Here is a 21,852-nt window from a genome sequence, read left to right as displayed (position 1 = left end):
TCAGTAAAGCGTTTGATACGGTACCACATGAGGAATTATTGGTTAAATTGGAAAAGATGGGGATAGATATGAAAATCCAGAGGTGGATAAAGAACTGGTTAAAGGGGAGAGTGCAGTGGGTCGTACTGAAAGGTGAACTGTCTGATTGGAGGGAGGTTACCAGTGGAGTTCCTCAAGGTTCGATTTTGGGTCCAATTTTATTTAATCTATTTATTATTGACCTCGGAACCAAATGTAGGAGTGGGCTGATAAAGTTTGCAGATGACACAAAGTTGGGAGGTATTGCCAATTCGGAGAAGGATCGGGATATCCTGCAGGGAGATTTGTATGACCTTGTAAACTGGAGTAATAGTAATATTATGAAATTTAATAATGAGAAGTGTAAGGTTATGCATTTAGGGATGACTAACAAGAATTTTAGTTAAGCTGGGGACGCATCAGTTGGAGGTAACGGAAGAGGAGAAGGACCTCTGAGTCCTGGTTGATCGCAGGATGACTGAGTCGGCAATGTGACATGGCCGTGAAAAAAGCTAATGCGGTCTTGGGATGCATTAGGCGAGGTATTTCTAGTAGGGATAAGGAGGTGCTGGTTCCATTATACAAGGCACTGGTGAGACCTCATTTGGAGTACTGTGTGCAGTTCTGGTCTCCCATGTTTAAAAAGGATGAAATTAAACTGGAACAGGTACAAAGAAGGACCACTAGGATGATCCGAGGAATGGAAAATCTGTAGCATGAAAGGAGACTCTGAGCTCAGTTTGTTTACCTTAACCAAACGAAGGCTGAGGGGGGATATGATTGCTCTCTTTAAATATATCAGAGGGATAAATACCAGGGAGGGAGAGGAATTATTTCAACTCAGTACTAATGTGGACACGAGAACAAATGGATATAAACTGGCCGTCGGGAAGTTTAGGCTTGAAATTAGACAAAGGTTTCTAACCATCAGAGGGGTGAAGTTTTGGAACAGCCTTCCGAGGGAAACAGTGGGGGCGAAAGATCTCTCTGGCTTTAAGATTAAGCTTGACCAGTTTATGGAGGGGATGGTTTGATGGGATAAAGTGATTTTAGTCAATAGGTCAATGACGTGCCATCGCTGGTAATTAGTAACAATGGTCAATGATGGGATATTAAAAGTTACTATAGAGAACTTTTTCCAGAGGGTCTGGCTAGAGAATCTTGCCCGCATGCTCGGGGTTCAGCTGATGGCCATATTTGGGGTCGGGAAGGAATTTTCCTCCAGGGTAGATTGGCAGAGGCCCTGGAGGTTTTTCGCCTTCCTCGGCAGCATGGAGCAGGGGTTGCTTGCTGGAGGATTCTCTGCAATTTGAAGTCTCTAAATCATGATTTGGGGACTTCAACAGCTGAGTCAAGGGAGGGAATTATTCCAGGAGTGGGTGGGTCAGCTTTTGTGGCCCGCATCATGCGGGAGGTCAGACTAGATGATCATAATGGTCCCTTCTGACCTTAGAATCTGAGTCTTAACTGCTACATTATTTGTATTGTAGTAGCATGTTGAGGTCCCTGTCGTGATTAAAGCACCATATTACTAGGAACTGTACATATGATCTCTTCAGCCAATGGCCTGAAGAGCTTAGTCTAATTTAGGTGTTCAGGATACTTGCTTCATTTTATAAAAATATGCAGGTTGCCTTTTAAAGGAAAAAATTTCTTTTTCATTATTTAAGGCTCAAGATCATCTCTAGCAGCAGGCACCAGGTGGGTTACAGCATTTTGGCATAAGACTAATTTTCCTGCAAATATCATTGAAACCTGTGCCAGGGGTAACTTTAGCGGTCTCCAACTCTGTGCACACAGAAGTCTCTTCCACGAACTGCATGAATACTTGATGTCCATGGCTTTCAATTCCTGTGGTTATGAAATCACTAGTTGGCCACAAAATTTACTAAAAAGGGGAGAAAAAAGAGAGCTTTACATTTCTGGCTCCTCACAGTGCAAGCATTTCCAATTAAATATAAAGAATTCTTTCTTCTGTGTCCACTTCAGTTGGCATCTACTGTCACCCAGCCAATAATGTGTCACCACATCATTATTCAGGCCTGTAAGATAAAACAAAACAAGAAACTTAGCAGCCAAAAGTGCACAAATGTGGGGGAAATGCTAATTTAAGAAACTGTTAAATATTGCTGTTTCTTACCATTGTGTTTTACCACCCACAACTCCGCTAAACCTATGGGAAAACTTGCTTTACAAGCAAGGTGTATAAATAATGCCTGCCTACCAGCATCATTTGTTTTTATTACACTTACATTCTCTGGGATTCCTAGAGAGTTTCTATGAATAGACTAGCCTCAAGAATTTTGAGTAACCATGGTTATAAATCAATTTATTCTCCTGGTTTTGAAATTCCATCTGCTCATGCTAATTATGTACATGACAGACTTTTAGCAGGCCAGTCCAGATTTTATTTTTACATATTAGAATGAATTGGTTGCACTTTGGTCCCTCTGGAAATGACAAGTAGAATAAAGTAACAGGTACAAGGAACACCTCAAAGAGCGCTAAAGTTAAAACTCAGTGCTTAAAATTGGATGATATTCAACACTATACATTAATAAAATATCTTGCAACCAGGGTTTGTTGGCATTTCAGCACTTACAGTATGTTCTGGCTTCTGCCAATTACGGCAATCCAACATTAATTGTGTAAAGTTTTTCTTTGAATGTCTTAAATTGCATTTTTAAGAAATTAGGAATCTTAAGTACTGAGGGAGTTGGCAAAACAATGTGATAACCCTGTGGGATCCATTTCAGCTGTTTAAATTCAAAACTAATGCTGTAATCAGTTACTGATGTTATGTGATAAATCTACATTTAAAGGGCCACTGATTCCTCAGAAAATTCTCAACTACTTGTTTAGAAGTTTGCATATATGATTTGAGGTTGTTTTTTTGTTTGGTCGCTAGGGCAATTTGGTTAAGTGGACTGAAATTAAAAAACTCAGTGTAGCCTTGGATAAGTCTTTTTAAAGGTGAAATGCAAAGCCAAACTTTATCCGATTTGTTCCTTTACTACTTTTCTGTGATGCAGACAGGCTTGAGGTTTTTTTTTTTTTTTAAATGTCTTTTATATAAATGTTAGATCCTTATTTCCTTCTCTGGTGGAGGATCTGAAGAGTGATGTCATACACAACTGAGCTGCCTCACTTCCTCCTCCAGAGGAAGGAAATGGTTTTCTAAACTTTAGAGAGATTAGGGAATGTTACAGCTCTGGGGTCAACTGCATGCCTATGTTCTCCAACAAAGAGGGAAGCAAAGATTTTTAAATTTCAAATGTAAAAAATGTTAACTGAGGTCAATTATGTATCTAGAACTAGTAAAAGGCTTAACCTCCGTCTCAGTTTTCCTTGGGTAAAACAGGAATATTTATCTTCCTCACAGGAGTGTTAAGAATGTTTGCAAAGGTGATTTGAAGATGTAAAGCACAATACAATTGTTAACCACCAGTTCCCATAATTTTTGATCTATTAGCAGTCCTTTAACATTTGTTAATTTATGGGAGGAGGGGCATATCATTTTCATAAACTTGAAATAACACACAGCCCCCTCTGCACACTGTGCATTACAAACCTGGAGGTCTGTGCCCCACAACTTTTTTTTTTTTTTACAATCTAATGCCCTAAGCCTACAATCAGGGGCCTGCTCTGCCTCAGTGAAGTCTGCCAGGTCCCAGGAGCGTGCAGAAGTCGCTGCTAGCGGATCCTGTTGTGGGAGTGGGCCCCAAACAGCTACAACCCAAAAAGTTACCCAGAGCGGCAGCAGACAGCAGCGGAGAGGAGTGGACAGTAAGCTGGGGAGCAGGGGAGGTAACTTGGCAGAGAGCAGCTTTGTGGTGCCAGGCTCCCGGGTAACTCCCAGGGGGCTCCACTGAGCGCTCAGCTGCCCTGAAGCAGGGTTTGTCCCTGGAGCAGGGAGAGCTGTTGGGGGCCCAGCGCCCCACCGCAGAGCGGTGGTAGGAGCCCGTGCAGCTGCCTCCACTTGCCCGGCGCAGCTGGAGGTCGGGCCGGGCCGAGCTCCCCTCCAGCGGCGCGGAAGAGCGCTGGGGCTGGGCCGGCCGCACCGCCCGGCAGGGAAGGAGCCAGCGCAGCCAGGCGGGACGCAGCATCTCCCAGGCCGGGAGCCCGCCCTGTGGCGTTGGTGCCGGCGCGGCCGTGCGGCGCCACCTCCCCGCAGAGGGTGGGGTGAGGCCGGTGTCCCTGGGCCCGTCCCCGGCCGCCTCACGTGTCCCGGCCGGCGCTCGCTCCCCGGCCGCCCCTTCACCTGCCGCATCCCCGCTCAGACCCTTCCGACTTCCCGTAAAGAGTCCGGCCGCGGAGAGGCTCCCGGCGGCGGAGCGGAGCGGAGCCGGGCTCCCGAACGCCCCCGGCCGGGTCCCGCGGGCCGCGGGGCTGGGCGCGGCCGCCCGGCGGGGCGCTGTCAGGCGGCGGGCAGGGCTGGGCGGGCAGGTACGCAGCGCGCCTCCCCTCCCCCCGCCGGATCCCTCCGCGCCCCGCTGCCCGCGCGCTCCCCCTCCCTCCCCGGCCCGGCTCACACTGTTTGGGAGCAACCGGCCGAGACAGCGGCGGCTCCGGAGCAGCGAGCGAGCGAGCGCAGCAGGCCCCGGCGCGCACCCGGCCCGGCCCCTTCGCCATGTCCCTCAAGCAGCAGCAGCAGCAGCAGGCGGCGGCCCAGGCCGCCGGCAACAACCGCAAACCCCCCGGCGGCGGCGGCAGCGGCGGCCCCGGCATCCCGGCAGCAGCGGGGGGAGGAGGCGGCGGCGGCGGCCGGCAGAACATGGGCAGGTGGGTCTGGGGCGCGGGGAGACCGGGCCTCAGAGCAGCGCTGCCGCGCGGGCCTTCAGCGGCCCCCGGGCCTGGGGGGAGGGGGGGCGACAGAGGACGCGGCGCGGGCCGGGCGCTGATTCCCTTTCCCTGCTAGGCCGCTCCGGCCTATGGCAGGCTGCGGAGCGGAGCGATTGGGTGGGTCTAGTCCGCGGGAGATGCCGAGCAGGGTGAAGGGGCACCCGGCCCGGGGGGGCTGGGCCTGGCATCGCGGGGGGGGGGGTGAAGGGCCACCCGGTCCTGGAGGGGGGGCTGGGCCTGGCATCGCGGGGGGGTGAAGGGCCACCCGGTCCTGGAGGGGGGCTGGGCCTGGCATCGCGGGGGGGGAGGGTGAAGGGGCACCGGCCCTGCGGGGGGCTGGGCCTGGCATCGCGGTGGGGGTTGGGGGGAGGGTGAAGGGGCACCGGCCCTGCGGGGGGCTGGGCCTGGCATCGCGGTGGGGGGAGGGTGAAGGGGCACCGGCCCTGCGGGGGGCTGGGCCTGGCATCGCGGGGGGGAGGGTGAAGGGGCACCGGCCCTGCGGGGGGCTGGGGCTGGCATCGCGGGGGGGGGTGAAGGGGCACTGGCCCTGCGGGGGGCTGGGCCTGGCATCGCGGGGGGGTGAAGGGGCACCGGCCCTGCGGGGGGGCTGGGCCTGGCATCGCGGGGGGGGAGGGTGAAGGGGCACCGGCCCTGCGGGGGGCTGGGGCTGGCATCGCGGGGGGGGAGGGTGAAGGGGCACTGGCCCTGCGGGGGGCTGGGGCTGGTATCGCGGGGGGGGGGGTGAAGGGGCACCGGCCCTGCGGGGGGCTGGGCCTGGCATCGCGGGGGGGGGTGAAGGGGCACCGGCCCTGTGGGGGGCTGGGCCTGGCATCGCGGGGGGGGAGGGTGAGGGGGCACCGGCCCTGCGGGGGGGCTGGGGCTGGCATCGCGGGGGGGGAGGGTGAAGGGGCACCGGCCCTGCGGGGGGCTGGGCCTGGCATCGCGGGGGGGGGGGTGAAGGGGCCCCGGGGAGGGGCAGCCGACTCGGGGGCTGGTGGCTCCGCAGAGGAGCAGCCGCTGCTAGGCCTCGGTTTCCCAGGCCGAGGCTGCAGCAGAGCCAAGGCCGGCTCGCGAAGGACGCTCGTGGGGCCGGGGGCGGGCTCCAGGCGTGCGGCCTAGGGCCGGAGGGTGCCGGGTGGGGGCTCGGGGATCGCTTTGCCGGCGGGCGGGTCCCGATTGCGGGAGGAGGGGACTAAACCCCCACCTGCGGGGGTGGGGGAAGGAGGCCCCGGCCCAGCGAATGGGCGCCCTGCCCGCAGCCGGCACAGAGGTGACCATTTTATTTTCGAAATAGGCGTTTTATTGAGACCCGCGTGGTGAGTCTGCTCCAGCCCCGGGGCTGGCACCGCAGTAGGCGGCTCGTCCCCGCCGGGTCGCCTGCTAGGGGCACGGCCTAAAGTATCCAAGGCAGTCAATGCAGGTGAAGATGATTAACGTTAAGCCAGGCAGAGGAGATGAGGTTTTTGAGCACACTTGCTCATGTCGTGAAATGCCATCCAAGTTCGTAATGTAAAGCCGTTTCTCACTGGTGGGAGGTGTCAGGTGTTCTCAGTGCCCACTGATGGTACTGAGACTCTCCCTGCAGTAAGCTCCCTACTCCTGACCCTATATCAGAGCTGCCATCCTTTGCTTCATGATTGGGTATGATTCTCAGGGCAAAGAGATGCTCCCAGTTCTTCATCGTTCAAACGGGTTCCACTCTTTAGTTGTGCTTGCCCCTGTCACCTGCTCCTCCCCCTCATGCAGGCTTTCTGGTATCCTGGATCTCCTGACACCTTGAGGGATCATGCATAATGTTTCCATTTTGGAGTTCCTGGTCTCTCAGGGCACTTGCTATTTAAGTTTTCCTTCTTGCATTGCATTCCAGTTTGGCAGTTCTACTCTTATTCAAGTTCTGTGTACTAGCAGTAAAACAAAATATACTAGACAACTGGTGTGGGACACATCTGAAAGCAGGATTTCATTTTATTACCAGTCAACAGAACAAAGTGGGGGGAAAGATCTAAGGTGAAAAGAACAATGCAAACTAAAAATGTATTGACACTAACACTTTTATTACTTATCACTCCATAATGTTTACATGCATAATACATTCTTGAGATGCACATGCTGTTGCTTTGCATGGGTAGTCAGATTTTAGGAGTTGAAATTTGTCCATAAAGCTCATTTGAGTTATTGGAGGCATAACATTTATAATTGTAGAAATTAGTAAGGACAAGCACCTGCTTCTCTTTTGACAGTGGGGTGGAATGCTTCCTTGCTTTGCTTGCTTAATGATTGCCATAACTACCCTTATATAAGAAAGATTTGTGTGTGTTTTGGGTGGGGGATTAGCAGCCTCTCGGTAAGAATATTTAAAAAACAAAACCTCTCAAAAAGGTGCATTACAAGAAGCAGATGTGTCTCTTACAAATGGGCAAATGTGTTAAATGCCATACTCATTTAGGGTCTGTATATGTGGAATATGGCATATATGGACATAGCATGCTGTTGGTATCCTCCATCCAACCGCTTAAAAAACTATTACAAAAAATACAGACACTGTATACAGACCTGACAAACTACAGCATGCTAGCCAAACATTCTCGAATTGTATTTTGATGTTCGGTTCAGTTTTATCCAAATATAAATTTAGTTATTCTGCATCTCTCCTGTAATCATAAACAGCTGCATCAATCTCATCAGGAGGCACCATCCAAAGGAAAATTTTGTTGTGAGGAAATATCAATATTTTTGTCCTCAGATAAAGTTATTTAAAACAGTCTTTTAAATCAGGGTCTACTTTGAGAGGTAGCCGTGTTAGTTTGTATCAGCAAAAAGAACGAGGAGTACTTGTGGCACCTTAGAGACTAAGAAATTAATTTGGGCATAAGCTTTCATGGGCTACTGTATACTCATGCATCCGATGAAGTGGGTTTTAGCGCAGAAAAGCTTATGCCCAAATTAATTTGTTAGTCTCTAAGGTGCCACAAGTACTCCTCGTTCTTTTTGCAGTCTACTTTGAGTAGTTGAGTTACAATTGTAGAAGACTCTTTGTCTGTACTTTAGCATCTTGATCAGTTGCCTAACTGTGCTGAATATTCAGTTTTAAAGGGATGCAAATTAAAAGTATTTTAAAAATTCCTTGCTTATGAACAGATTAAAGCTGAAATGATTGAAAACTCCCCTTTCACCATTAATGCCAATTGTTCTCTATCAGGTTTCATTGTAAGCAATGAAGTAGGTTAGTCATTTTCACTTTTCAGTAGTTTCATGAAAATGTGTAAACCAAGAGCAGGGAGAAGAATGGTTGTCCCACCTGGACAGAACTAGTTGAGAATATTAAGTGTATGCTAACTCCTAGATATTATTGTGGTGGCTTGTTTTGAAATGCAGACTGGTTGTGCCAGAGTCAACGTTAAACCACCACTTTCTCTACCCTAAAGAGCTTACTTACTGTCCTCTGTGCTTGTGTGCATGCACACGTTTAGTAGTGACCTCAGTTGACTAGAAGCCTTCACCTCTGTCATAGTAACCATTTCATGATATAGTAATCATTCCCTGGATGTCATTGAATACCTGTAACTTTTTCATTTTTGTACATCGTGTTAGTAACTGTTTTAGGGAAAGGTGGGCTGTCTTGTGTGTAAAGTGCCTGACAGAGTTGATTTGTGTGATATAAGGTAAGTTACTAAATTTCTCTGTTCCTCACTTTTCTCAACTGCAAAATTAGGATAATTTCCTATTTTATCTCTCAGTGCTACTTCAAGGTTTAACTTATCGTTTTAAAGCAGTTGGAAGTCCTTGGTTGGAGGGCACTATATGTGTAAAATATTTTCCAGGATTACATAATCCTTTGTGGTGTCCAAGTTTATAATAAAATCTACATCAAATTAGTTTTGCCTTAATGTAACACTGTTAAATTATCAAACAGACTAACTTGTAACCTACAGGTAACTCTTAATTGTAGATTGCTACTAATGTTCATAAACAGTTATCAGTGTGATGTTTGTTTCATACTTTCTAGAAAGTGCAGTTGACAACATAAATGGTTGTGATTTGCAACAATTATGTGAAGAAGGCTCTTCAGTGCCTCTTATATCAACTGTTCTACTTTATATAAGAGGTGTATAAAAAAGACACTGATATAAGTTACTGAGCTGTAACTTTGACCTCATGTTCACTGTATATTTACAGGATGGAGTGTACTTTAAAAGGATAGGAGTTTAGCATTAAGTAGACCGAGGTGGCAAACTTTTTGGCCCGAGGGCCACATCGGGGTTGCAAAATGGTATGGAGGGCTGGGCAGGGAAGGCTATGCCTCTCCAAACAGCCTGGCCCCCGCTCCCTATCCGCCCCCTCACACTTCCTGCCCCCTGACTGCCCCCCTTAGAGCCCCCAACCCATCAAACCCCCCTGCTCCTTGTCCCCTGACCACCACCTATCCAACCCCCTCCCCTGCTCCCTGTCCAGATCCCCGCCCTCTGACTCCCACACCTATCCAACCCCCTGTCCCCTGACTGCCCCCCAGGACCTCCTACCCCTTATCCAACTCCACTGCTCCCCGCCCCCTTACCATGCCTCTCAGAGTGGCAGGACTGGATTATTGGAAAGCCTGGGAGATGGGTGGGTGCAAGCTGCGCAGCCTGGCAGGAGCAGCGCAGCATGGCTGCGGGGGAGGGGGAACAGCAGGGGAGGAGCCGGGGGCTAGCCCCCCGGGCTGGGCAGGACGATCCCGTGGGCTGTAGTTTGCCCACCTCTGAAGTAGACCGTATTGTAGAAAATCTACTGAAAATCTTGTTTTAATACTTCATGTGGGATTTTTAACTTTGCATCTGTGGTATACAAACATTTTTATAAAAACAGTCTGCTTTTGGAAGATGCCGAACTGAACTGAGGTAGATAAACTTTTGTAGAGGTTCTCAGAAGATGCAGGCAGTTACGCATGCACGAATAGGTCGAAACAAGCTGACTATGTCGACCTGACTTTGTAGTGTAGACCAAGCCTGAGAGAATCTGTTGGAAAAAAGTATAGTTGTCTGTTAAGGTATTTCTCCAATACAAGAAACTGGTTTACAGTTTCTAGGCAATTTATTTTGTAGGGAAAGCGTTCTGGAGCCAACTCATCCCATATATCGTCTTCGAAGCCTTAGTAATAATAATTGATGCCTCCAAAAGTCTTCTCTTTGCTCTGTTGAACTGTAGTTTTCAGTTGCTTGTTTTAAACTGTCCGCACTAGCTATTTCCATTAAATGCAGCGTATATGTGGAGCTTTTTCTTATATTCAGTCTTGTATAGCAAAATCAATGTAACCAACAAAAATATTCCATTTGGAGAAGAATCATGAGACTTTATGTATATTGTTGGAAAACTAAGTTCCCTTTCTTTAAACATTCTTGTGTTCTTTGTATGTTTGTCTTTTTAACTAGAAAAATATATAAAAGTTGACACTTCTTTAAATAGTTTAAAGGAATGGCATTCTGCTTGTCTTTTGTATTAATACTGTATTTGATGCTTAGGTGATAATAACTGAAGTATAATTGTGTAGCATTTATAAATAGTATGACTTAGCTTTTATCAACCTCGAAAACTTCCTTACCAAGAAAACTTACTTACCATTTCACACATGGGATAATACCCTTTTGTAACAGTCTGAATTTTCAATGCGAATTCTGAGCACAACAGACCCATAATGTAAATATCGGCCTGATATGAGAAGTTTGCTATTTTGGCGCTCTTCCTACAAAATAATGGCTTAAACTGTTTCTTTTGTGAGACGTACTCTAACAGACAACGTCTGTGCCTTTATCTGTGATTTTGCTCCCCCACCATGCACGGAATGGTTTCCAAGTTTGGTCTGCCAGCTGCTACCCTCTTATTCAAATCCCTCCTTAACCTCACTTCTGCAGTGCCCACAAGAAGTGAGTAATAATCTATTACATTAGAAACTTAGCTGAACAGTCAGGACGTGCACTGCTTAGACAGTCTGCGTGGTGATTGCTGTGATTGTTTTCCCTTCTCACCACCTCCTGTCCTTACTGATTGTTACGTTCCTTTAGGTTATGTCTCAGTTCCTGACACAAAGAGTTTACCATTAATCTATATCTCTCTGTTTAGTTAAAATCTAGTATGCTCTTGGGTGTTATGAACATAATCAATTAAATGGCTCAGAATATTCTTTATTGTACTTCTGCAAGGATGTTTTGAGGTTGAGCCTTTTAGAAACATCAAGTTGATTGGCCTCTATCAGAAGGCATGTACCACTCTGGTTGCATTGCAAAATATAAGCAGAATGATATTAAAAATTTTGGTGATTTTCTCCCCCTCTATTCTGTAGGGCTTAAGATGTAGCTTGAAAACAAGAAGTAAGATTCAGAAAGATATCTAGTAACTCATAATGCAGAAGGTGAAAACCCCAAAGTTAACCTAACTCTTGGACCAATTTAGAATTTGAGACGTTATTGCTAGTGAGGACAAGGAGAATTGTTGCAGAGGGCCATTGCTACAGAAACAAAGGAAAAAACAGTCACTTTGTTAATGGAATGGAAGTGCTGCAGCAGATGTGGAATTTATAACTTTGCACACACTGAAAATGTTAAAGAAAAACTGCAACCATTTTGCTCAGTCCAGCAGTCTAAAAGCTTATAGGCTAAGAAGCGCTTCTCACTAGAATAAAACTGGGATTTCGTAATCTTTTTATTTGTGATGGTCACTTTTAAATCTAATGTTGGAGGCATGTAGGTTATTGAAATGACTTTTGACACCAACAAAAAAGAGTCCAGTGAAGAATCTCCAAGCTAATTTCTAGGCTGGTTGAGTCAGCTGTCTGACTTCTGTAATGTTTAAAAGTGCGATGTTTTGAACATTTGTGTAATAGAGCACAATGGAAACTCAACTACAGCTTCTTTCATGGAGCTCTTACCTCTGATTACATCACTTTTTTGCCTTCTGCATGAGTGGCTCAGATGGATGTTCCTATGTTCCAGGAACATGAAGGGCTCCCCATGCTATAGCATGTAGTTTGACAAGTGATTAACCTAGTCAGCTACTTGTAACCAAAGCTCAAAGTGAAGTGTGTGGCACTATTTTGCAGAAAGCTGTGATGCTAATGGAGAGGCAGAGAACTCATGCAAATAAACTTCTATTTATTTCCCTGGTTTATGATGTTTCACTAGACTTCTGAAAACGAATTGGGCAGCTTGACTTCTGAATGACCTGTATTTTATTACTAATTATGGGGCATCATCAGTATGCATGAGGCTGTGTAAAGAAAGGTGGATGAAGTCATGCTTCAAGAACAGTGGTTCTCAACCTATTTACCACTGTGGGCCGCATATGGAGCTCTCTGTGCTATGTGGGCTGCATCCACACAATAGATATATTACCTGTATGGTCCTGAGGATGTCACATGGGCTGCAGCTGTGTGCTGATTGGGCCACAGCAGGCCGTGGGTTGAGAACCACTGCTCAAGAAGCTTATATTTTAAACAGGACAGCCGACAGTTCAGAGTCTTCCTGTTCCCCTTCTTCTTGTTAATACAAAGAGAAGTCTTGGACAGATGGAAAAAAACTGAATCTGTGACATTTTATCACCGTGATGAACCTGTAGGGCTACTCATGAGCAGTTACCATTCCATTTAGTATATCACTTACTTGTAGGATCACCAGTATTTGTGCTTTTTGTGTGGTTATATGTGCAATTGATCTAACATAGACTTCAAGGCCAGAAGGGACTATTAATATAATTCAGAAAGATATATTTATACAACTTACACAATATATTCCGATGCAGAAGATCTCATTCTTCAAATGTTAAAATATGCCAAATATGGAATACATAAGACAGTTGGAAAATTATTTGTATGCTGGTACCTCTAAATTGGCACTAGGAATTTAAGATTTGTCTACATGGGGAAGTTATTCTGGAAGAAGACAGGGTTTGAATTTTAAAGTGCCACAGCTATTCTGGAATAACTCCCTGCATGGACACCCTTATTCTAGAATAAGGCCTGGTCTACACTTAAATTTAGATTGGCATAGCTACATCACTCAGATGTGAAAAATTCATACTCCTGAGTGCTATAGCTATGGTGACCTAACCCCTGGTGTAGATGCAACTAGATTGATAGAAGAATTCTTCCATCAGCCTTGCTACCACCACTCGGGGAGGTGGATACCTAAAGCAATGGAAAACCCTTCTGTCACTGTAGGCTGCATCTATACTATGGGGTTATGGTGGCATAATAGCAGTGCTATAGGCCACTGTAGTCCCTGTAGCATAGACAAGCTTTAGGAGTGTCAACATGAGGAGTTATTGCAGAATAGCTATTCCAGCCAGATTCCCTATGTAGACAAGTCCTTATTCAGATAGTTGCAAATTCTTTCCCATTTTTTTATGCAGCTCTATAAAAGGTAAACACGTGGACTCAGAAGTGCTAATATTTAGTCAACTATTTTCTTAATGTTGGAAATGTAGATCTCTTCCTACATATGAACATCTTTTGCTTTATAGCACTTTGTAAAGTAATTTGAGTGTAATTCAAAAGCACTATAGAGGTGCTTATTACTGCTGTGCAGGTCTAAAGCAACACAGATTCTCTCTTACAGCAGGTGCCTGGCAGTGTACGCTACAGATATGAGACCCTTCCAGAATCCCTTGTTTTGAGTTGCTTAAGCTTTAGTTTTGGGCCTGACATTTTCTGTAGCTGACGTTGGCCTTTTTTTTTTTTTTTTTTTTTTTTTTTTGTAGTAAATGTTTGAAGAAAAAATGGTCAGCTGTTCTGGATTTTGTTTTAGTTTTGGAAGGGTGAAAAAGTCTCTAATTTTTAAGTATATCAAATTGCTTTCTGACGCTTATACAATGAACTGCCCAATATTGAGGTACCAGATTTTCAGAATGGCTATTCAGATCCTTTTTTATTTATGGAAAAACAAATGCTAACATTTTAGAAACTCGTATTTTGCACTATTAATGTTAGGCGTACCAGTTTATTTTACTACTGACAGTGTCTTCATAGTTTATATCTCACCTCATACAGTTTTCAGTGCAGAAATAGATTCAGGATTGAAAGCTGTATGTACTTGAGAACGAAGAACCCTTTTTGAGTTTGGGATTGCCACAGAAAGAAGGTGCCTTTCAAATTCCTCTAATCTAAATCGCGCCCAGAATTTTTCTTTGGGAAGGGAGGAGACAAGATGATCAAATTAAAATGCAAAAAATCATATATTATGTAACCTTAAGTTTATGAAATTAAGTCTGAAGTCAGAAATGCGAAAGTTATGGCTTAACATGAAACCAGAACATATGCATTTTGCGATCATACTGTTTCAAAATAAAATTTATTAAATACGAAAACTTTTTTACAATTTTAGATATATTTGTAATATCTGTAATATTGATATGCTTTATTCTAAAGTACTATGGTATCAGCACCTTTTAGTAGAATAAAGATGCTATAATTCACACTTATTTGCTTATAAAGTTGCCACTTCTCTTTCTGGACATACACATTAGTGTTCTCAGTTATGACTCTGCAGTGGTACTTGACTCTATAACTTGAAACATCAGGTAATTACCTTCGTGACACATAGCACTTGGTCATAAATACATGATAACTTTAGTATGAAAAGGGCTAGTATTTAAGAGGTAACACATCTTTAAAGTGAAATTGCTTTAGAAGTGTTCCTTGGCTATGTTCCTTGGCCTGTTGTAGATGTAGAAATGGTATCTTTTTAAGATTAGTAAAATGATTCTAAATTTGGTTTCCTCTTGATAGAGGAAAATGTTACAGGAGCTTTAACATTTATCTCTGCTTTTGTTCTTTTTAAAAAAGATGTAAGGGAAACTTTATTGGGATAAAACGCTTCTTGCTTTTTGAGATTGGTTTTTCTCTTCAGCACCAGTAATCTGGGTAGGTTTTCTGTACTCAACCAGTTTCCCTGAATACTTGAGTTCAAGAGATGTCTAATTTCAGCAATCTTATTGTCTCATTTTTATTGAATCTGATACATATTTAATAATTTCAGAGGTCGCAGCAGTGGCAAAGGGCCGCCTCCGCCTGCAGTAAGTACATATTTCATTGTTTCTCATAGTACTGTCTTGATTTGCATGGAAATTTAATATCTAATAACTTGAAAATTTCAATTCTTGTTTCAGGGAAATAAACTTAAATCTCTAATTTCGGTTCAGTGTAGATAGGTAATTTGAGAATAGCAGACAGTAAACTGTCTTAATTATCAAAGCTCTCTTGGTTTTAATACCTTTTTTGATATTCTAGCCATTTTCACAGACACTGTTAGGAAACACTTGGTCAAACATTGAGTGACTCTCTTGAAATTCAGGGCCTTGCATTCATTTAATACTAGTAGTCTCCCAAACACAGCACTTACCTACAAAATATAGAACTGTGTCTGTGTAAATCAATTTTCTATATATTCTTGGCAACTGTACCATACACGTGCATAGTAGTACATATATAGGTGTTACTCGTGGCAATGGCTACATATTTGTTCCTATTTGAGGCCTGTAATATTAGTCCTTCCCTTAAGTAGAGAAGTCTAAAGCTAGTATAAGACATCACTGACTTGAACAAAAGCAACAAATGTTTTAGCACTATTGATAAGGTTGGGCTAATTGTCTCTTAAACTGGCAGTTTAGTTTTGGTTATTTCAAATTCCATATAGCTCTGAAAAATGTTCTACAAATTAGCATAGTTATATAGTTTTACACATTTGGAGTTCTAGCGAAACAAAAATGATGTTAAACCTTGCTTCAGACACCTTTGATAAGCCCTTCCCTAAAAGCATGTATGTGTGTAACCTTGATATGGTGCTAGTTTTTAAGGGCAATTAAAATGTTTAATTTTTTTTGTAGGGGGAGAGGGTGACTTGAAATTGCTATACCTGGTGCATCATTTTTACAGATAGAAAAGTGTCTTTATAATAACAGTAAAGCACACAATTTTCCCTTGTCCCTTCAAATGTCATATACTTTATCTGAGAGGCTAAAGCTAAACAAAATATTTTGTTTGTCTTTAAATCACCCACACTAACAAATATTGAAGTATGTACCTCTAAAGACGGTTTCTAAGAACAATGGGTGATGTCACAAAACATGTACTTCAATACATAAGCATAACTGGACTAAGCTAAACAGTTTGACACAGCCTAAAAGAGATGCTGTCAATTGACAGGCTCAAAATATGATGGGGTATTCATCTGTTTCAGCATCCGTTGGCTCACAAGAATGAAGCTGGCAGGGAGAGAGGAGAGATGTCGCACCATGCGCACATTCTCATCACTTAATGTATGCAAGTGCAAATCCAACAAATCTAGCATCATGCTTGATATTTGGTGGGGTTGCCTAGCCTAGGATCTTAGATTTTGATATGATTGTAAATCTAGTCTTGGTTTATTTAGAATATGTTCTGTGGTTGTCTTGGCAATTTGTAATTTTGATACTTTTAACTGCTGCTAATATGACTGGGGTAGGGTGACCAGATATCCTGATTTTATAGGGACAGTCCTGATATTCGGGGCTTTTACTTGTATAGGAGCCTATTACGCCCCATCCCCATCCTGATTTTTCACACTTTCTATCTGGTCACCCTAAACCTGGGTCTGTTAGTTAGTCCCTGAAATGGGGGTGAAGGGGGAGGGGGGGGAGAGAAGATTTATCAACAGGCTTTTAGCTAAAGCAGCTCTCTTTCTTGGGTGGCCGTTGAGGTATTTGCACCAACAGCCTGTAGTCTTAAACTGGAGGGCAATGATAGTAGGGCATGTTTGGGAGGATTTGAGTTTTTTTGGATGGCTTAATTCCTTTGTTGGCATTGAGTCAACTAGTGACCTGTGAATTAATGAATTTTGTGTTTTACCCTTGTCTACAGGAGTATGTAGTTCGCATGAAGCTGAGGTGTAAATCTGCCCCATGCTAGCCTGCCACACACTAACAGTTCCTTAGTGCACTTTGACCTACCCTGCTTTGGAACAGGAGTAGATCAGAGTGCACTGAGGAACTGTTAGTGCATGTCAGCAGTGTGCAGCAGGCTAGTAGATTCACACTCCAGGTTGATGCTAACTAAATTTATGTTGGCAAGCCCTGAGGAAGGTATTTGAACCACACGCTCTTACAAACTGGTATGTTCAATGTTGTAATATTTGAAGCTGGCAGTTCTTCCATTATCTCATTTGAATTGTTGTGGTGAATAGTTCTGCTTTTTTGCTTTCTGATACAAGCTTTTTATCTTTCAGATTTCTTTTGATGGCATCTATGCAAACATGAGAATGGTTCACATACTTACATCAGTTGTTGTAAGTCGTCATATGACGGGAGAGTAAACATCTCTAGAGATGTTGATACAGAATTAATTATAATATTAAACTAACCACAGCGTAATTGAGAGCCTTGAAATTAGAACAAGGGATATCTTGTACCAAGATTTAACCATGAGGAACCACAGTGGTGACTGTTCTGTTTTTCTTAGTTTAGAAAGTTGCAAGTTGCTTGTGATGGGTATGGTATGTTTCTTCCCACAACCCTACTTCTTTTGACATTGCCATCTTAGGATAGATTTTGAATGAGTGAAACAAATGGAAGTTTAAAAATCATTAAGTTTGAATACAGCACACCAAAAAAGTTATGTTTTAAGGAAAATGCTGGCACGGTGAAAGTAAGAAGTGAATCACCCAGGCAATCCCACATTCTTGCTGCTAGATACTTTGGGTAAGCTTTTAGCCTCCACCCTCCCCTTGCATGCATGTATATGTGCGCACACTTTGCTCTTGCAAAAACTTGCATGTGCACTTGAACAATTGTAACACTTGTGTGCCATAAATGTTTGAATTGACAACTTCAAACCCCATTAAGACAAACTCTTGAGTGCACACAGGTGTTTGCATCTGCAAAGCATAGGCGCATGTTTGTGAACGTATGGAAATGGTGATTGGGTAGAGGCCTGGCTAAAAATTGAGCCCTTCACATTAAATACATAAAGACACAAGTGTAGAAGAAAGCATTCAAATGTAACTTGACAGTCTTTATGCCAGAGTGAGAGAGCATCTTTGATTTTTTTTTTTTTGCCTTACATTTTAGGGATCCAAATGTGAAGTACAAGTGAAAAACGGAGGTGTATATGAAGGAGTTTTTAAAACCTACAGTCCTAAGGTAACTTTTTTTTGCTTGTTTTTTTTTTTTTCTGATCAGTTTTCTGCAAAGCTCCACTGATTTTACTACTCAGTAGTAGAGTAAAGCAAATAATTCTTAATAAGTTCATTCAGATCTAGACTCTTTCTGTTTGGGAATTGCCCACAAACAGCTTCATTTTCATGAAGTTATTCACTATTTGAAATATGCCTAATACTTGTGGCAAATCTTGTTGTGTAGGTTGTTAACAAGTAGTTAATTGTTCAATAGTCAGAATATTTATTATTAAATTAAATATTTAGAATCAAACTCACTTGTATTTTTAATGTTAGTGTGATTTAGTGCTTGATGCTGCTCATCGAAAACCTGCAGAATCCAGTCTGGGGCCAAAACGGGAAGACATATTAGAGAGTATCTTGTTCAAGTCTTCAGATTTTGTTATGGTGCAGTTTAAAGATATGGACACCAATTATGCAAGGAGAGGTATGTTTCTGTATTTTAAATGGCTTTTTAAAATTGGGTATAGCTTTACATCATAAAGGTAAACATTTTAAATCTTGATGCTTTGGGTTAGGCTCTGAAAACCAAATGTAAGCACCTGAATAAGACTCTTCAGAAATGCTGAGTACCTGAAGATCTCATTAAAGTCAATAGGAGGTGCAGATGCTCTGCACCGTTTTGAAATCAGTCTACTTTTATTTAGGTGCTTAAATATATATATGTTGAAGCCTAACTTTAGGCACTCAGATTTAAAAATTTGGCTAAACATTGCCTGTAATTTTATGTTGTCTGAAAAGTTAACTTCCGGAAGTATTAACAAATGTGATGTTACTAGTTCTCTAGAAAATGAGGTAATTTATTCACAGAAATTGCTAAATTTTCTTACAAATGTGGATGGTTTGTTTGCATTTGTTTTAGGCACTTTAATGTTACATGAGAATCCATAAATTCATAAATACTTTTAAATGTATTGCATTCTTCCAAAAGTAATGTGGTATGTGAAGTCCCCTTAGTCAAAAATTAGGATTTGTCTCTGAACATGCTTGCTTAGAAAGAAGTCTCTTTTCAAAATCCTAAAAACTATTGCAAAAAAGGTGGAGAGTAAAAAGCTCAAATTATGAGTTTCTCTTAGGAAGGACCCACCTCTTTATATAAATAACTCACTTTTATTTCTTATCAACTGCATACAGCTTTATAGTTCAGACTTTAAAAAATATAAAAGAATCCAGTGGGACCTGAGACAAAAATGACCTTAATATTTCAAGCCATGGTTTGGTTTGTAACTGCCAGAAAGGGTTAATAATTTTATAGCATATCAGGCATCTGACAGCCAGTCACATAGACTTTTTGAGTCTTTTTTCTTTCTTCTCTTTCTACTGTGCAGCCTCCAAGACTGTAGTTATTTTTTGGTGTCTAAGATGTTCACAGGTCAGGCAGCTCTGCTTCTTTTGAAGGGTTTTTCTCTGTTTATAGCAAATCTCTATGGTCTCCTTTGTTTGCTTAACAAGTCCCCACTTTGCTGGACCACGAAAGAAGAAAGACAATCTATTCCTTTTTGTGCAGTGAAACAAAACCAAAAGTGCACCACCTGCGGAGCTTATACATTGGCAGGCCTCAACAAGTACCACTGGTAGGTTAGATGTTTGTGCCACAACAGCCTGGGATTTATTGCTGAAGAGACCATCCAGACATGGGATTTCTACACATCTGTGATGTAGAAGAAACATAACAGGAGGATCTGCTTTAATGCCCTCTGACCTGCCATGCGGGGAGGGATAGCTCAGTGGTTTGAGCATTGGCCTGCTAAACCCAGGGTTGTGAGTTCAAGCCTTGAGGGGGCCATTTAGGGATTTGGGGCAAAAATCTGTCAGGGACAGTACTTGGTCCTGCTGTGAAGGCAGGGGACTGGACTCGATGACCTTTCAAGGTCCCTTCCAGTTCTATGAGATAGGTATATCTCCATATTAATGTTAATCCTGAAAATAGAGCCTTGCTGATTCCAGGCTTTTGAAAGACCCTACCTTTTTAGGGGAAGGTACACAGTCCAAGCACAAGGGGCAGTGAAGTACAGAACTTAAGTGCAAATTCTTCCAGATCAGTTTAAAATGGCCTTAGCATAAATGAGAGTTGGGCTAATAATCCAGACCCTTGCAGTAAGCAGAGAGGTGTAGATTCTGTTACTTCTCTCCCACCCGATCTCCTTCCAGGTATCTTTCATTGATAGGAAGTATTCTAGGAGGAGCAGCTGCCTCAGACTAAAACGTCACCTGCTACATGTGGTTATTGGATGGAATCTCTTTGAGAATAAAGAAACTTTGGAAATACTAGATTCAGCTACTTGGAGATCAAAGTTTACCTCTGAGAACTTTGATGAACCTATAGAGATTTGGAGCAGGGTAGATCAGAGATGGCTGCAATGCATGATGATCTGTAGTGGAATATTCATATCCTCTCAATGGTGTCTCAGAAGGAATAGTACCAGGATGGTATTTGTAGGAGTAAGTGAACCTTCTGATCACACTTGAAAATTTAAAAGAAATAGGAGACTCCTTTGAGAAATAAGTAGATGAATAATAAATATAGACTCCCAGGGAGTAATGCATGCTTATGAACATACAGGAATTATGGGCCATCTGTTTTTTAAAAATAACTTCAGGTTTTTCTTGGTTTATAGTGTCAGACAGGCACTTTCCTTTCATAGTGAAAGCTAACGGTTCATGTTATAAGAGTTTCTTGGTGGAGCTATGTTCTCCTTCAGTATTTGTACTGGAAATTGATACATTGTAGTGCCTAGTTAATTTTGACAACACTATGTGTGATGTAAAATACAGCCAACTAAATTCTGTAGATTTCAAAAGAACGTGTCCAGAAGCCAACAAAGTTTGTAAAGCTCTGCCTGGCTCTTGAGAGCTCTGCTGTGAAGTAATTAGTCAGTGGACAGTCTGGCCAGAGTAGCATGTGAAAGGCAGCTCAGTTTTTAAAGAAATGGCCCTTTCATTCAGGTGACATCTCTGCTATGTTGCAGGACAGGCTCAGCTGGAAGCCTTTGCATGTAGCAGAGTAGTGTCTAAAAAAATGCTCAGGGTCAAATAGCTTTCTGGGGAGTGCTTCAGACAAATGTTCCCGTCATGGGGTATTAGTTCTAAAATTCTGTAGCCGTATCCTGATTCAGTAAAAGCCAGTCTCCTCTTCAATCCTGTGGATTTTTCTCTCTGTACATGCATATTCTGTTTTGCTGCTGTGGAGTTTTGTGATCTGGAAGTGCAGTTAAACAATGGTTTTGAGCCTGGGAGTAGCCTGGAAGACCATGGTCCACAGATCTCAGAATGGTGAAGAGACTTTTGCTATTATCCCTAAATCTGCTATGTCATAAACCAGTCATCCAACAGAAGATTCTTCCTGTCAAAGTGGATAGGACAGAAACTAACTCAACTCCAAGCTGATATTGGAGGTGGAAGAATGGGACAGCTCAGTTCATTTCCGGTCCTGTTCAAGGCTTTCTGCAGGAGCCATGCAAGTTTCTTGCCTGGAAATGGGGAATCCTTAGTGAAAGAGCCACCTGAAACTGTCACCTTGGCTGAATGCTTTGCCATTGGCAGATGTGGTGTTTGATAAGTGGAGTCTTTAAGGCCTAGACAAGTAGCAAAAGCTAGAGTCCGAGTAGACTTACCATATTCTCTTTTTCCATCTACAGGGTTCTCTCCAATTTATCTGGTAAAAGCCCATCTGCTCCACTGGCAAATAACAATTTCCTTTCCCTACTGACTTTCCCTGTGATGCCAGTAGATCACTTGTTAAAATAACTCTTTTCTAGTACACTACTAGTGCCCAATAATTCTAGTATCCTGCATCTTCTAATAGACCATGGCAGCT

General features: G+C 43.3%; 1 protein-coding gene across 18 annotated transcripts in view; it reads left to right on the top strand.

Moving 5' to 3' along the window:
- Window positions 1–21,852, top strand: part of ATXN2 (ataxin 2) — a 92,286-nt gene that overhangs the window by 19,073 nt on the left and 51,361 nt on the right. For 9 of the 18 annotated variants that reach the window (XM_065568760.1, XM_065568770.1, XM_065568766.1 and 6 more), the window contains exons 1-5: window positions 4,496–4,800; window positions 14,865–14,901; window positions 17,088–17,147; window positions 17,929–18,000; window positions 18,312–18,462. In XM_065568760.1, coding sequence (XP_065424832.1) covers window positions 4,649–4,800; window positions 14,865–14,901; window positions 17,088–17,147; window positions 17,929–18,000; window positions 18,312–18,462 — 472 coding nt within the window. In that variant the 5' untranslated portion in view covers window positions 4,496–4,648. Of the gene's footprint in view, window positions 1–4,494; window positions 4,801–4,903; window positions 4,978–5,982; window positions 6,131–14,864; window positions 14,902–17,087; window positions 17,148–17,928; window positions 18,001–18,311; window positions 18,463–21,852 lie in introns of those variants that run through there. The other 9 variants (XM_065568757.1, XM_065568756.1, XM_065568755.1 and 6 more) reach the window with 5 other exon arrangements.

Source organism: Chrysemys picta, chromosome 15 (assembly GCF_011386835.1).
Source record: "Chrysemys picta bellii isolate R12L10 chromosome 15, ASM1138683v2, whole genome shotgun sequence".
Lineage (NCBI taxonomy): Eukaryota > Metazoa > Chordata > Testudines > Emydidae > Chrysemys > Chrysemys picta.
The sequence above is the reverse complement of the archived record's forward strand: the minus strand, read 5'-3'. Positions and strand labels throughout refer to the sequence as shown.